Raw genomic sequence first — 17,182 nt, 5'->3', positions numbered from 1 at the left:
ATAAACAAAAAACCACAATTTCAAAAGTGTATGCATATAAAAATATTTACAGAAGCAACACTGCTAGACATTCGTACTGTTGACTACTCCACTCCTGCATTTAAAGATATTTAAATATGTATGGCTTGGAAACGCATTAATCACGGATGGTAGCACAGCGCCCGGGGCTGCAGCCCAGAGGCCCCTATTGTGTTAGGACGCTTCTCCTTTCGTTGCTGGACTGTGGGGAGACATAGGGGGTGGGTGTCCTATAGGAAGAGTGGCCAGGAGGGACACTCAGGGGGACTGGGGCAAAACGATTTCCCCAACAGAAGTATTTAAATAGCTTAACAAGTGGTACTTCACTGGCTACACCGCTGAATGACAGTCCTGCTTGGATCTGTCATTACCGGGATAACATGGTACGAGCCTGTAGCAGCCACGACCTCCAGATAGCTCACGACTTCTTACCTGCCCCGGACCAGACCGGCAGGCCAAAACCGTAATTAGAAATACTGAGGGAGGGGGCGCCTGAGTGGCTCAGTCGTTATATGTCTGCCTTCGGCTCAGGGCGTGATCCCGGCGTTATGGGATCAAGCCCCACATCGGGCTCCTCCGCTGGGAGCCTGCTTCTTCCTCTCCCACTCCCCTGCTTGTGTTTCCTCTCTCGCTGGCTGTCTCTATCTCTGTCGAATAAATAAATAAAATCTTTAAAAAAAAAAAAAAAAGAAATACTAAGGGAGTGACTAGGAGACCTGATGGGGTCAGATCCTGGCTGTAGCACCTATTAGCTGGGTGTCGTCTGTGAACTGGTTCTAAATGTTCTCATGGGGTGTTGCAAAGATCAAACGAAAGAACATCAAACAACCTTGTAAACCCTGATGTGGTGATGAAGCACCATCCGTGCTCTTGCTGGTGCTCAGTTCACACACATTCCAACGAGCCACTCTCATTTTCAAACCTTTTTTAGCAAGTAGAGGTGCAGGTGAGGCACAAATGCTGAAGCCATCAGGACTCCAACAGCGTGCGTGCAAGACTGTCAGTTCTAGTTGTCGCAAAGATTCCAGTACCCCAAAGGCAGAGTAGCGGTCCCTGACAGATTCGGACAGTAGGACATCGCTTGTGATAGTCGTGGAGAGCGGCCAGTCGCTCCTCAAGAATCAGCCTGGTTCATTCCGACAGTGCTGGGCAAATCACTGCCCTGGGAATGGACCCGCGACTTAGGCGAAAGCAAAGTGTGTGTGTGGGGGGGGGTATCAAGTTTCTTCACTGCAGCACTGCTTTTAACAGCGAACAATTAGAAATTACCTGAATATCCAGACTGGTTAAATTAATCATGGTTCACCATTAAAACTGAATACTACGCAGACAATAAAAATACTAAGGAAGCTACCTACCACTTCACACAAGCTCTAAAACATGCCAAGAAAAAGAAAAGCAAGGTGAAGAATACAGACAGCGCACTACCATGTGTGTAAAAAAATGTATGCATTTGCTTATAAATGTTTAGGCACCTGTGCAAGGATTCACAACAAACTGGTGAAATGAAGGTTGATGCCGGGAAGTCCAGGGTAACTGGAGACCAGGGCTAGGACAGGGATTTTTTTTTTAACATTTTTTATTTTAATTCAGTTAATTAACATATAATGTATTATTGGTTTCAGAGTCACAAGTCTGTGATTCATCAGTCTTCTATAACACCCAGTGCTCATTACATCACATGCCCTAGGAGGGGGATTTCCCTCCACATCTTTTCATAGTTTTTATATTTGTACCAAATAAACTTACATGTAATTTTTAAAATAATGTTTTAAAATTTTTAAATTACTTACATGTAATATTTTAAATAAAATAATGTTTTTTAAAATAAAAAACATGAAATTTTTAAAATAAATAATTTTTAAAAAAATTTTTAAAACCCCGATGCACACTGGGTCACTGAAAGTCTTGCAAAGTGAATGACAGAGATGGTCACGGAGGTTAAATCCAAGCCCAGAAGTCATGCAGAAAGCAAGCCTGGTAAGGGCGTGAGGCAAGCTCACACATGCTATCTTTATGTACGCGGCTACGGGCAGGCAAAAGTCAACGCTGGTTTTTACAGCCCATTCCAGGGCCGTGAGGACACGCCAATAAGGCAGCATACAAGCCCTACCTGGGGCACAGCAGGCACGGCAGTAAAGGTCACCTGGAGGGCAGAGGCTGCCATCCCCACAGCTGCGAGGGTAGACAAGCTCCCCACCAGGGCCAGGCGAGCTGCAGAGCGATCTGCAGGGACCCCAGAGAGGAACCGCACAGCCCCCCATGAAGCCCACAGCACTGCCGGCGTTCAGACGAACATCTCAGCTCTGAAGGGCCATCAACACAAAATCCGCACGCCTCAAATCCTCCTGTAGAAGGGGATGAATCCATGCATCTCAGGGGCATCCCAACATACAGCTCTGAAATGCGGTGAGCGCTACTGATAAATAGCCGCGGGGTTTCAACGCCTGAGTCTTCGGGGCTGTGGCCGCTGCCCAACCCACGGTGCAACAGCCGCCTGTACAGGGAGGAGCAGGAGTGAGTCACGGCCTGAGTCAGGCACCTCACCTTTCATCTAATCTAAAGCGTGAATGAGAGGAGTGAAGCGAACTAGGAAGCCTTGTCCAGGAACGAGCCAGAGGGGGTACGGGTCCATTTGGGGAACACGCCACTGCTTCTGAATTTGTGGTCAAAGGCAAATCCAGGCCCAGTTCCTCATCAAGACACGCTTATCTCAGGAACTCAGGATGGCAGCTGTTTTTGATGAGAAAATAGAGCTCTCTTTTTCAGAGAAGCTTGGTGGGACTTGAACAGATCTGCCTGCGGTTCTGCGGACATTTTATAAAAACAGAAGCACTGATCAGACAGACCCTTGCTTGGGGGTGGAGGTCGAGGTCAGGGGTTCAAGCATAGGAAGTGGGCAGGGAGGAGGGTGTGGGTGCAGCCCCCTCAGTGGCTGGCTGCATGACCTACAATAAATCTTAGGCCTCCATTCCTTGATCCATAAAATGAGGGACATAGTCTATCTTTCTAGATCATTTACTGGGCTCCTTCCCAACTTCAGTAGGCGATAAACAGTTCCAGCGGTAAAGAAATCCACAAAAGCATTACTGGGTGATATTACTAGAATACACCCACTCTTCCTGTGCAGATGAAAACACCTACAGCTTGCACACGGGCCTAGATTTCTTGTAAAGCAGCACTTTTTTATTTTCAAGGAATGACGTGTGCCAGGCTCCACACGGAAGCCCTGGGTAAGGACAGATAAATTAGACCCAACTCCCTGCCTTCAGGGGGCCCACAATTCAGAACCGTCAGCGAGCTTCTGATAGCTTCCAAATCGCTTATTAGAAATTCCACAATAGGGGTGCCTGGGTGGCTCAGTCGGTTAAGTGTCTGACTCTTGGTTTCAGCTCAGGTCGTGACCTCAGGGTCGTGACACTGAGCCCCGGGTCGGGTTCTGGGCTCAGCACGGGGTCTGCTTGAGATGCTTTCTCCTTCTACCTCTCCCTCTGCCCCTTCTCCCACTCACTCTTAAATAAATAAAATCTTTTTAAAAAAGAAAGAAATTCCATGATAAACACATCAGTAAGAATAAAAAGAGTCCATTACACTAAACAGAATTCAGGCAACAGAGAAATTAATCATTAGAAAAATCAAAGAGATGAACAGAGAAAGAAAAGAAAGCTGCTCCCAGGTAACAGATGAGCGAGGCTCTAAAGGAGGTCGGGGTGTGGGTGGGAGGTACCAACCAACAAGAACGTGCAAGATAAGCGGAAGAGACCTTACTGCTCGGGACAGCTGCAGTCTAATCTGATGTTCCCTGAGTGCATATGCACTACCTTTCAAACTTCAACCCGCAATGTGCCGCTGTCACATCAAAGCTCAGCTCCAGCCTGACCTCCGTGGCCACCGAGATGGAGGGTTTGTGCTAAAGCCGCCGCGTCAGATGGGAAGAACAGCAAGACCAAGTGAGAAACCAACGACTACAGCCAGGCTTTTTATCTGCGCGATTCGCTCTCACACTCCATCAGAAACTGAAGACAAGAATTTTGGCTTTCCGAAGGACAGGTGTTGCGGAACCCGGGAGTTCCACACGTTTCCCAACGCGGAAAACACATGCTGAGCTCGGACAGGGGACTTTAACGTCTACCGGAAACACCGGAAACGTGTTCAACTTTTAACTTTGTTGCCACCGATCCGCATCAGAATATCCTACCAGAGGACAGGACATAGCACAATTCTCAATTTAGTTGTAGTTCAGTTTATCAATATTTTATGGCCCCAGTAACATGGACGTTCTGATTCCTGGACACTCCAAAACAAGTTTAAGGAGGACCAAAGTGTTCACAACCATGTGAATATATTTAACACTCCAGAACTATACACCTGAAAACAGTTACAATGGTAAATTTTATGTTCTGTGTGTTTTACCACAACTTAAAAAAAAAAAAAAAAAGGTAGTACCACGGTGTAAAGGGTCAACCGCACTTCCTATTCTCCAGAAGTCTTTAATGTACCTGGGAAATTAAATCAACTCAAACAGCTCAACCAGTACCACTGGGTACCCTTCTCTTTAATGAACCAAAAATGGACAAGCTGTCAGCCTTGCTCTTGAGAAGCTCTCAGACCAGTAGGGATGATACCCATCAGGCAGACATTTATAGAGTGCCTTCCGTAGCAGGGGATTTGGCCAGACCAAGCAGGCAAACGGGTGTTGTCTTATGTGCAGACACCCGTTCATCAGCAGAGGCTAACCCATGCTGACCTGGAGAATTTGGAGACTTTGCTGAAAAAAGTGGTATGGTCATTGGGAGAGTCTCCAAGTACCAGGGGAAAAGGGCAACAGTGTCTGTATATTTGCTATCACTACTCCAGGGAGACATTTAAAAACGTAGGACACTGTTCTGTCAAGGGCAGGATGATGTGGCACAGGATTAATTCTGAGAATGGGCCACTTCACCGAAAGGCAGTAGACGGTACAACATCAGGTGGACAGGGCATCAGGCAGCGGTGTTTCAGGGTCCATACTCCCACCACCTAAGTGTCACTTGACTGTTTTGGTCTCAGCTGTCCCTCTATGGAGAAGAGTTTGGGCTGGTCAGTGTTTCTCAACCATTTCCACGAAAGCACTGAATGACAGAGGAAGGTAAACATGTACAGGGGACATAACCCAAAATGCCCACCAAAAGCTTGAATTGATTTTAAAGCCTCATGCTTTATATTAAAAAATTTACACATATTCCATTCTGCACTACAAAGAGATAACTTTTTAAGAAATAACTCCCCACCACGCCGCCCCAGGGAGATGGGCTGCAATTAATTCATGGCACACCCCAGGGCAATGGATGCTAAGGTCCTGATGAGTCACCCTCTTGCATAATTTCAGAGATATTCTATTTCCTTCCAGATTCAGATTTATCTCAAGCTTGTTAGCCTATACCACTTATCTTGAAAGAAGAGATTGAAAACCAGCAGTATTTTAGAACCCAAAGGGCTATTTAGCCTGGTTTTCTACATTCCTGACAATTCAACAAGGCCACGCATCATTTTTACTCAACACACCCCATGATACACTAGATAACGCTGACCAGGATTACAAAGACAAGCAACCAGGCCCCAGGAGCGGGAAGTCAGGCCAGGGCACTCCTGCCGTGTTCCTGGCTCACTTCCACCCACACGGCACACACCTACCTGTCAATGTCCTGACGTTTACCGGCGGGAGGGGGGACGACAGGCACACAGACACTGTGCCATCCTAGACGGTACCGGATCCTGGAGCTGCACACACTCGCATGTGGGCAATGCTCACTCAACACCTACCATGAGCCTTGTAAGAATTTAACAATATAAAAAGCTGTGGTTCTCTGCAGCTCAAATATGGCCTAAGGAGCTAGAGATGGTGAAAGGGGTTTGATGCATTGCCATTTTCTCTTCCTTCTTCCAAGTCCCGTGTTTCCCCTTCTTCTCCTTCAAGGTGATACTACAGTTTCTATCTAACTATGAACTGGCCCTAAGTCCAGCTGTAGCTCCCCTGCCCATGGGACAACTTCACCTGTGACCTAATCCCCAAAGAGGCGCGCCTGCTGTCCACCAGACTTTCAAGACAAGATAGCTACAAAAGCTCCGTGGGGGAGAGAAGTCTACTCCTATTTTACTTGAAGGGGCCCACAGCAGTGAAGGCTGATGACTACTGGATGTGCCAGGCGCGATGCCAAGTGCTTCATCCCCACCACACTTCCCCACAACCCCATGGGGCAGGGACTGTTAGCACCTCCACCTTCCCGAGGAGTAACTTGCCCGAGGTCAAATCCACAGAATGTGAAGAAGCGGGGATTCAAACCCCGCATTCCTCTATCTCTAGAATGGAGTTCTTACCCCTACAAGGCAAACTTCTACACAGGTATTGAGGAACTGAGGGCTAATGAGTAAGGTTATTGATGAGAAACAAGAGGCAATCAGGAAAAACCTCCCCCAGCCTCCCACCAGGCCAAGAACCCAGCCACCCGCATCTGCGCCCCCTTACTCTGTGGGGAGATGAGCTACCTGGGCTCCAGTGAGGAGGCTAACCCCTCTACGGGTTCACCCCTCCCACCCACCCACACACATCACACCAGCAACTCTGTCCTCTCCTGCACCCACTTCTCCTTCTCTACGAAGCATCCCCACCAGCAGCCCAGCTCACTATAACTTGCTTCCATCATAAAAATAATTCCCTCTTGACCCCATTTTCTCCTCTAGCTCTTGCTCTGCTCCCCTCTTCAACAAAACTCAGAGTTCCTATTTTTTGTCTCCAATTCCTCTTCTCTTCTCACCAATCCATCCAACCAGGCCCTGCTCCCAGCCCTCCACGAGCGCCCTGCACAGGCTGCTGATGGCCTCCACATGGCTACTCCGGGGGTCAGCTCTCAGCTCGCTGACACAACCGGATCACAGCCTCCATCATGTGGCTTCCAGGTCAGCACACCTGTTCTCCCGCTTACTGGCCGTGCCCTTCATCTTCCTAACCTCTGCAGGGGGATGCCCTACAGCTTTGCCCTTAGTCTCTACCTCTGCTCCCTCCGTGACCTTATTCGGCATTCAGTCCCCCCACTGGAAATACAACCTAGAGGCCCAGGACTCCACTATTTGCACCTCCTGCCCACACCTCCCCCACTGAATTTCAGACTGGCATTCAACTGTCTACGCAGCGCCTCCGCTGGGACGTCCAGACATCTCAAACCTAACGTGTCTAAGAACCAAACTTTCACCCTTCCTCCAAAATCCCTTCCTCTCACGCTCTGTCTTAAACCATCATAGTTGTCGACAACTTCATCCTTCCAGGTGCTCAGGCCAAAAACCCTGAAGATGTTCTTTTTTACACTCTCTTCATCCTGCCAACTCTACTTTCAAAATATATCCAGAATCCAACCACTTCTATCTTCACTGCTACCACCCTGGTCCAAACTACCATCATCTCTTATCTATCATTACAGGCGTCTAATTAATACCACTGCATCTACCCTTGCCCTCACCCTTGTCTATGCTCAACCTAGCAGCTAAAGAAAACTATTTAAAATCTAAGTCAGAACATGTCATACTCTTCTCAGAACATTCCAAGGCTTCCCATCACAGTCAGGAGTAAAAACCAAAGTCTTTCAAAGACCTATAAGGCTCCACAATTTGCCTCCAAGGAGACCATAAGCTTCCTTGCTGTTCTAAATTTGCTAGGCATGCTTCTGCCGTGGGGCCTTTGCACTGGGTGTTCCTGCTGCCCCCTCAGTACTGACAGGGCTTGCAGCTTTGCCTTTTCAATGACGTCTTCCCTGGCTGACCTACCGCCAACCGCTCCGCAGTCCCTTCCTCCATGTTCTTTCCCTCTGTATCACCCTCTACCTTCTAACATAATATCCCTATTTATTTTGTGTCTCCCCCAACAGAACTAAACAGAGACTTTATCTATTTAGTTTGCCGCCATATCTCTAGCACCAGAGGAGTGCCTAATACACAGTAAATGCTCAGTGAATGTCTCTTGAACTTACAACTTCTATAGGAAAACCCCCCCAAAAAAAGTTGATTATGGTTTCTCTAGAGGTCCAGAGCACATTCCCCTTTAAATTTTTACTTGTTCCTCATGTTCAAGGATCAAAATCCCTACTTTCTTTTAAATTAAATATAAAATACACATTTTTGTATAAATGTGCACACATAGAAATAACTGAGCTTACAAAAGATCAGTTTCTTACCCTAGGCCAGTGCAAAAGCTTCTCCGATGGCCTCTGGCTGGTGCTGCTGACCTTGGGGGATTCTCATCTTGCAGTCCTCACCTCCTGGGATCATCCTGAGTGGGGGGCCCCGGGATGCCTCTCCACATGCCCACACCCTCACTTCATCTCCGTAGCAGCCCTGAACCCTTTCTAAATAGAAGATTTAGACTTTTCCTTCTAAACTGGCTGATCAGATTGGCATCCGATATGGCTTGACCACGTCCTAAGCACAAAAACGCTTTTCCGGCCGGTCCCCGAAGCCCTCCCCTGAGCTCTGGGCCATCTAAGTCAGTAGACGTCTTCTCCAGGTCCTCTATCCTTGGGCCTCTAGAAGCCGCAACAGTGTCCAAACCCACCTTCTCTTGCACTTGTGGGTCCATGTGAGACCCCTTCATCACCCAGATCTCAAAGCCAGCTCTCAACTTGGTCTGAGTATCATCGTAAGTTGGCACCTGGGCCAGGTCTCACTAGCAGCCAGGAGGCCGCAGGCACAGAACGATGTTTTCCTAGAATGTCGTCTCCTGCCTATCCACCCGATCACATCCGAGCCTCTTTAAGCTTTCCCCCTTGTTTGAAAACTCTTAGGTTTATATGTGTCGCAGCAAAGCAGGATTCCCTAAACCCTAGTCAACTCGTTTTCAGCACTTTCATGTCCAATCTCACCAAAGCCTTGCAGAATTCTAAACATTTCCATTTCACTTCAAAATATCCTTGTTCTCAAGAGACAGTCCTACACTGCCAGTTGGAGGGGTCAGGCCATCATCTGACAGATGGATCAGTGGGAAAAGGACCCAGGAAGGACTGCTTACTCTCCTTAGCAAATAGAAAGAAAAACAGGATTTCAAATTCCTTCTGCTGTCAAGTGGTCCGTTCACCCCAGGAACAACCATCGCACATCCCTAGCTGTGATGCACCTTGATGAGGACCCTCTTGCTAACTTTAGATTATGTTGCTTTATCAGGACCACAGAAGACTGTGACCACTTGACCAATGGCAGTATATCCTGAAGAGAAGGGCCCGCATCTGCAAAGACAAGAGGCTTTTTGGCTCAGGAGACCTACAGTTCAGTGACATCCTACCCTTATGGCTCTGAAATGTTTATCATTTGTACACTTCCCCCCACACCCACACTTAACCTCAGTACAAATCAATATCCTTTATCAAATGAAGAAACTATAGTGACATTGATATCCCCAAACAAAGCAAACACAGCCCCAGGGAAACAGGCACTACTCTGTGCTCCATTTACTCTTCATATCACTAATCAATGTGCCCCTTTCACATTTCCAAAGTTTATTTTTATTTCTATACGTTTAGGCTTAGGAAGCATATTTCGTTAAAAGGTTTTCTTATACTGTATCCGAAGTGGCTCTTAAAAAAAGTAATCATCGGGTTGTGTGACATTCAAGACGTATGTAGCCGGTTAGCAAATAAACATGCGAGCAGACGTCCACGGCTCCACGCCGCTTGCTTTTGCTTTCTGCACTTGCTTTAGTGACACTTTCCCTTCAGTCAAAACAGTCTTCTTTGCCAGCTCATTGGTTTTAGAGTCTTCAAAGTTTTTAAAGTCTTTCTGCCAATTTGGGATTGGGCGAAGTGACGGCAGTATCCAACACTGGAATCCAGCACATGTGTCAGAGGGACAGAGGGAGTGAGGGACAGAGGGACAGAGAGGGGGAGGGAGGGAAGAAAAGAGATGTGGGGGAGAGTCTGGGGCTACACTGTGGCCTAAGAAAGCAGTCGTTCTACAGGCACACCAACTCTGGAGTAAACGGATTTGGAACTCTCTTGCCTTATTCACCTAAACAGAAAAGCCAGACAGCAGCAGATTAGACGGTGATCATTCCACCCTGTTATTTAGGCTAACAGGGACCCACTCTGCTGAGGAGCCAATGCACCTGCCCCAGTTCAGGGCTAATCAACAATTAGCCTCTTGATTTAGATCCAAGGGATCACTGTTTCCAATTCCAAGTGCCAGTTTAACAAAATTCTACTAGCCCACACGACTTCCACGCTTTGTCTGCGCATCTTCAACGTTAGGCAGCTTCATTGTGAACAATCAGACCCAGCTCTGCACCAACGGACCCAGCATTCCTACTGTACATTAATGCCAAACAAAGGACCAGGAAAATAAATCATCATCAACCCTGCCCTGGGTAGAGTGCAAACTTCCCAGTCTCCCAGGGATAAGGTAGGGGGATACTTCCAAAGTCAGAGAGGTCTGAGAAGATCTGGAAACCAGGAAGTTGGTATTCCTCATTAACTTGCCCTATTACTTCACAATTCACCCTCCACGGGTACCCTGTGCACGAAGTCACTGCCCACCCAGCCCCTCACCATCCCGGCATCTGTCTGCCCGCTGATCTCCACATACTGAAACCCAACTCGTATTCAGCTAACCAAAAGGCTACGAGGCATGTTCCTCTGAGATGTACTTTCCAAACATGGTCACTGTAGAACGGAAGGAAGGATGGACACTTAACCATGATCATAATCAAGCCCAACGAGAGAAACCCCATGCTGCACGGTCCGGGGGGCACGGAAGACGTAGACTGAGAACCAACGTGCCCAACGATGAGCCACAGCCACTTCATCTTTTACAGCCCTGGTTTCCATTTATTTAACAAACACAAAAGGTAAGAAATGGTGAGTGCTGGCCCTGGCGCCCATTACTGCAGGGCTGAGTCTTCACCAACCTCCTAAGAGGGCAGCAGAATTCTGCTTCTGACACAAGGTCCAACCGGATCACCATTCCACAGCTCTGAGCAGAGGAAGTCAGCAGCCTCCCCACGCCCCCTAGAGTCCCACACATTCAAGATTCCCCTACTAGCCTTGAATAACTAAAGCTTTAGCCATCAATTCCCAAGTACCCTCACGGGCTCTCATTTGACCCCCACACACCCTTGTCAAGGGCGTTCAGGACCTTGCTCTACAGCCACCCTATCTAGTCTCATTATAACAACCCACAAATCCTAAGCACCCACTGCAGGGCAGGGCAGCCTGCATTTCTGGGGGTAAGCTCTCAAGTCTGCCTTTAAGGCAAAAATCAAATGTAATTAAAATCACTCGTGAAAATCCCTTAGCTGGGAAGGGAGTCCTTCAAAACTCAAAAACCAAGAATTAACATCTTGGGTATCTATTTGCATCACGCCTATAGCTGCCTTTTCCCTGGGGGCAGCAGAGTCCAAGGGCTACTTTGAGGAGGGAATGGCAACGGGTGAAATCAAGGGATTTCTTTCTCTCTCTACCCTGAGCTGAAAGAGTTGATTTCACAAGTTAAATTGAGTGTACGATGATAGGACTCCATTGTATTTGCAAGGTATATGCTAGCTGCTATCAGGCAAAGAAATGAATCTAAAACCTCTGCCCTCATGTAACCTATAATCCAGTTGGGAAGGATTGGTTCATCCTCGGAAAATCATGGCTAACAGTTAAACACGAAACCATGAGAACTGTCAGACACGTGATACTAAGTGCTACTGACATTCAAAGGAAGAAGAAATTGCTATAGTGTAGGGTGGGCTCACAGGCTTTCATGGAGAAATCTAAACTGGCTCTTGAGATTGACTACGTTCTTTCTTAAGATGGGCTGATCGAGAACCCAATCAGTGTTCCACACAAAACTGACCCAGTCATGTAAGCATACAACAGTATTTTCTATTATGTCTCCACTATCCCTCTTGCAAGTGCCAAATAATTCACTGGCCAACTCTGTCACAGTACTATGTGGAGCCAAGGTCCTAGGGTAACCATGTGCCATAGCTCAAGTTCTACTTGATGACCAAAGCTTAAACTAAATCTTACTATTGTTATGCTAAAATAGAGTACTATACAACTAAGAACAACATGGTACCTGCTTCTTTACAATCATGGAGAATCTTACATAAGCATTTAACCTGACTTTCCTGACAAATTCTTCATACCATGAGTACTCCGATCCATTTTTTCAAACCCCTAAGTCATTACTTGGATGGTCTCACACCAGCTTGTGTTAAAATTAAACTTGTCTATTTCTCTTTCTTGTAGAGTCCTATGACCTCCTCTAAGTCTCCCTGCCCATTTTGGCACTTTCTCCACTCTTGGGACTCAAGGTGACTGAGCACAGTCCCTGGATGCTGGCCCTGGGCCACATGGCACTGTGAATGATGCAAGGGAGCCAGTGCTTAGGGACACATCCTGGACACAGCTCTCATCCCTGGCTAGTTCCACTCACCCCTCAGTGGGCTTTTTCAGAAGGGGAGAGAGTAAGAGGCAAAGAAAGAAGGACCCAGATTCTGGTCCAAGGCCAGCTGGAATACGGGTCAACTGGAAGAGAGTCCAGGCACAGGTATTTAAAGAGATAGCCCTGATTCACATGGGAAGCAGTTTAATAAATCAACATAACATAGTACTTTTCCAAAATTCAGATGCTGGCCAATTTCTCCAGGTCTGAAAGACATTTCCGACTTTTCCTTTAGGAGATGGCATGAGCACAAGTCAGAAATACCAAGTTCAAATTCAGATTCTATTAAGACTCTGTTGAAGCACTTGTGAGACTTCAGACATTTCCTAACTTTCAGCTTTAGTTTCTTACCTATAAAGGGAGTAGCTGGACTAGATGATTTTTAGGACTAGATGACTAGTTAATGATTTTAAAGGCAGGAGTATCACAAGTCTGAGAAAAATCAAAAGCAAACATCAGAGTCAGAACAGAAGGGACAATGGTTGCGGGGGGAGCACCTGGGTGGCTCATTGCTTGAGTGTCCGACTCTTGATTTCCGCTCGGGTCATGATCTCAGGGTCGTGGATCCAGCCCCACGTCAGGCTCTGCGCTCAGTGTGGAGTCTGCTTGTCCCTCTCCCTCTGCTCCTCCCCCCAAGTGTGCGTGCGCACGCGCTCTCTGTCTCTCTCTCGAATAAAAATCGTAAGAAGAAAGAAGAAAGGACGACAATGGGCCTGGAGAGCCTCTGGAAGATGATCAGAACGCTCCCCAAAGAAGAGAACGGACTGGGGAAAACCCAGAACTGCTCTATAAGAATATCTTACAGATGTCTCCCTTCTAGGTTCTGCCTTATAGTCAAACATAGATCCATCTCTTCCCAGAACAGCTAAGAGTGATGATTCATGGAATGGACATACCCACAGAGGTCGTCCCACATGGTCTGCCTGGAAGGGGTGGTAACTCAACCTTCACTACCTAAGAGAAATGAAAAGATCCCATGGAGTGCACAGCCTGACCTCAGTAACTCAGACAACTATCTCATCATCATGTGGAGTCTCCAACTTCCTTAATGCACAGCCTAAAACCTGAGTGCAGTTTTACAGTCTCCAGCTCCGTTTTATAGTCCCCAAAGTTTTACGAACACCCAACACGTTCTAAGGCTCTCAGATACATTATTCTGTTATAAAATCTTAACTAGAGTTCAAGATGGTATTAAATATTTAAATAGCACTGTAGAAAATTTAACCCACAAAAACCTATGGCAATTTCTGTAACAGCGCATTCATCTGATATTCCCACAATTCTTCACTTCTCCTGCCTCAATAAAGGCCCTTGTTCAGCAAATTTACTTTATCAGTCTAATTAAGGCCAATTAAAGTTCAATTGCTTTGAACATGGGCTTCATAAATGTGACTAAGCTTAAATTATCAATTACCCCACCTATAATAAACTTTGGCTCCGCTCTTTGGCAGTCAGAATCAGAACGGCTAACACCTGTCCAGAGCGGGCACACAGTAGGAATTCAATTAGTGCTTCTCCACGCATCACCGCTAACCGCCACCATTTAGTCAGCAAGTCCCCACGCATTGTGCATGCGGCCTCTTACTCCTCACAACTGCCTTATTAAATAGCTCCATTTTACAGATAAAGAAACTAAGGCTTAAACTAACAGCTGCCACATGGCCCAGAAGGAATTTGAGCTCAGGTCTCTCTCTCACCGGTTCTCCATTGAACTTTTCTGTAGAGTGCAGAGTTTAGGACACTGGACCGAAGCTGTGGGGTCTCAACCTCCCCGGCTGTTATTTATACCCACAACCGTTACAGACAAAGGTGACGACTGATGTGATTACCGTCTGTGTGCCCTGGTTCTCCCGGGAGGGCCAAAGCTGCTTCTGAAGCCGGAACACTTTACCAAAAGAAGGGGAAAGGACAGAATCTCACATAAACCACGGCCCCCTACAGTGTGGTTACTGCCAGACTCCAAGCTCTAGGGAAGAGACGCTCCGGGTCTGGTCAGCCCCTCCCCTCCGTCAGCCTCCTAGAAGGCGGCAGACTCCCATGACAGGCTTCTTCTCACCCACAGGAGCACGTGAAGCAGCAGTAACAAGTTTTAGCAAGCACGCTGCTTAGTGACAGGGATTCCTGGCTAGCGTCACATTTTGCAAGTCTCCATCCCAAAGATATTTTCTTGGCCCTTCACAGTGTTGGCTTGAACACCTATTCCAAGGAAGCCATCGCCTTCAGTAGGCGTCAGGTGCAAGAGAATACCCCGCTGAATGATCCCCTCTGCTGGCCCACAACCAGGCCTGCACTAACCAGTTCAAATTCTCCATGTGGGTGGAGGCACATTTACACACCCCGAAGTACTCAGAGACACTAAACGTCATCCATTAACTGAGGTAACAAAAACCACCTTTCATTTCAGATTTACAGCTTAACAATGATTTCTACTGAGAGAAGTCAGAGTATAAGCACCTGGCCAGCCCTGCAGACCACCAGCCCTCCAGCTCCCCACCCCCAACGACTTTCTTTGCTTCACTAGCAGGTGTTATCAGAAAAACCTGACATGAAGATTCACCAATTTCAAAGTCGTTAATTGCAGAAATCAAGAGCTTTCCTCCAGCTCTAACATCCCATTTGACCCTCATAAACAAGTCCTCTCTTTACGAGGCTACACTTTGCTTTCTCCGGTCTGCTGGTCCTGGAAGGACCTCGGCTCAACTAAAAGCCTTAGGGGAGGAGGGAACGTCCGTGAGTTTATTTTTCAGTAGCATAGATCAAGACGAAGGCTCACAGCGATTAAGACGGACTAAGCTCCCTCTCTAGCCTAAAGAGTTTGCTCATGTGGGAACCAAACACTAAGAAAGAAAAAGAGAAGCTAAGCAGTGCCAGTCTCCACTTTCTCCCGGGAGGAACACCGATATACTATGGGGGGGGGGGGGTAGTGATCTTCCAAACTGTGTTTCCAAAGCCCCAGCCAGATCGGATATTTTGCTTTAACCCGTCGGCTTGGGCCTGCCCAATGCAGGGGCCCAAAGGGTCTTTGGGTTTACCCCGGACGCTTTGGGGCCTGGGCAGGGACGGGGCACACCACTCATAGGGTCTTGTTTTCTCAGCTGATCTAGTCATGCGAACAGGTGCTTGGTCAATTCCATCTTTAAAAAGGGGGGAGGGGTATGTAAAAGTAGCTCCCACAGGAGCGCCCGCCGGGCGTGGAAAGCCACGCAGGACAGGATGAAAAGTGGCTTTCCAACTTCTGCAGGGCTCCCGAGTCTGCGGGGAAACCGGGTATTGCGTGAGGTTGGGAAAGGCCTGGATCTTCCGGAACAACGCTCCCAGCAAGTCCACAGCAGCGACACGGCGACCCTACACCCCAGGTCACCCCCCCCCCGACTCCCCCTCCCACACACACACGTGAAGCTCAGCAAAGCGTGCCACCTGCCGGGTTCCCAGCAAACATGCCCGAAGGCAAGGACCGCCGGAAAACACTTTGTTTAAAAAAAAAAAAAAGTAAACTCTCCCGGGGCCGAGGACAGCCCCGCCTGGCACCGGGGCCGCGGTCCGCGGGGCTCGGCCCCCGGACCCTCCGGTTTCCAGGGCTGCATGGGGGGAGGCGCCGCGCCGGGCCGGGCCGGGCGGCGGGCTGCACTCCCCCGGGGGCTGGCGGAATCCCGGGCGGGGCAGCGGCACTGGCAGGGCCGGCGGGCGGGAACGCGGCGCGCCCTCGCCCCTGCTCGCGCGCGGGCCGGCGCCCTGGCGGGGGTGGGAAGTCGGGGAACTTACAGCCGCCTGTCCTCGGGCTTCAGCTGCTGGTGCATGGCCAGCGAGAAGCCGAAGAGGCTCCCGGGCTCCCCCGTTCTCCGGATCACATTGTCCTCGCGGGTGTCCAAGTTGAAGGCGGCGCCGAGCCAGGGCAGGAGCCCCGCCGACAGGTAGAGCAGCCACAGCTGCCCCGCGGCCGCCATGGGCGGGCGCACCGGGAGGGGGAGCCGGAGCCGCGGTGGCCGCCCTGCGCTCGGGGCCGGGTTCGAGGCTGCCGCGCTGCTGCTGCCGCCGCCGCGGCCACCTTCGTCTCCTCTGGCCACCGCGCCGGCCCCACCCCCGGGACGAGTAGCGCTGGCCGCCCGTCCGCTCCCCCTCGCGGGCAGCTCCCGACCGCTGAATGAGCCCGTTGTTCTCTGGAGACTCGCAGGCGTTTTATCAAGTGACGAGGACGCCGGCCCCGCCCCTCCCCACCCCTCCCCACCCCTCTGGCCCCTCCTCGCGCGCCCGCCGCCCGGCCCCGCTGCCGGCACCTTCCCGGCCGGCCTGGCGGCGCGGCGTTCCGAACCTGCCCTCCCCCGCCAGCCCCTCGCCTCTCCCGCCGCCGCCTACCTGGCCCGGAAGCAGCCGTGGCAGACCGGGGTGCTGGGGGGAGGCGAACTCCCGGCCCAGCGGCCCCGTCCTGGGGGTCCTCCGGGAAAGAAGCTCTGGAATTGTGGTTGCCATTCGGCGCAGAGCCAGAAAGGCGTTTACTACCTGTTAGCAAGAAGTGCTGGTGATGCGCCGGCCCTGATCGCCTTAAGCCGCGGATTCTCACCGACCGAAGCCCACGTGCAAATGCTCACTTCATTCATTCAGTCCACAAGTGCTTCTGGAGCGCTTCACGCTTGCCAGATACTTGGGGGAGGGAGCTGCTTGGATTGTTTTCAGCCCTTAAAGAACTAATCGTCAAAAATGATAATAGCCCAAACTTCGA

General features: G+C 49.3%; 1 protein-coding gene across 3 annotated transcripts in view; it reads right to left on the bottom strand.

The window, feature by feature from the left end:
- The window catches only part of ITGA6 (integrin subunit alpha 6), a 74,377-nt gene extending 57,748 nt beyond the window's left edge, over positions 1-16,629 (bottom strand). For 2 of the 3 annotated variants that reach the window (XM_045779756.2, XM_045779763.2), the window contains exon 1: positions 16,228-16,628. In XM_045779756.2, the coding sequence (XP_045635712.2) occupies positions 16,228-16,409 (182 nt within the window). In that variant the 5' untranslated portion in view covers positions 16,410-16,628. Of the gene's footprint in view, positions 1-16,227 lie in introns of all 3 variants that reach the window. The other variant, XM_045779772.2, reaches the window with a different exon arrangement.
- Between the last annotated feature and the right edge of the window lie 553 nt (positions 16,630-17,182).

The sequence above is a fragment of the Ursus americanus genome, chromosome 1, assembly GCF_024610735.1.
Source record: "Ursus americanus isolate L20-20 chromosome 1, mUrsAme1.1.p, whole genome shotgun sequence".
Taxonomy (NCBI): domain Eukaryota; kingdom Metazoa; phylum Chordata; class Mammalia; order Carnivora; family Ursidae; genus Ursus; species Ursus americanus.
Note: the sequence above shows the minus strand (reverse complement) of the source record. Positions and strands in the feature narration are given on the sequence as shown.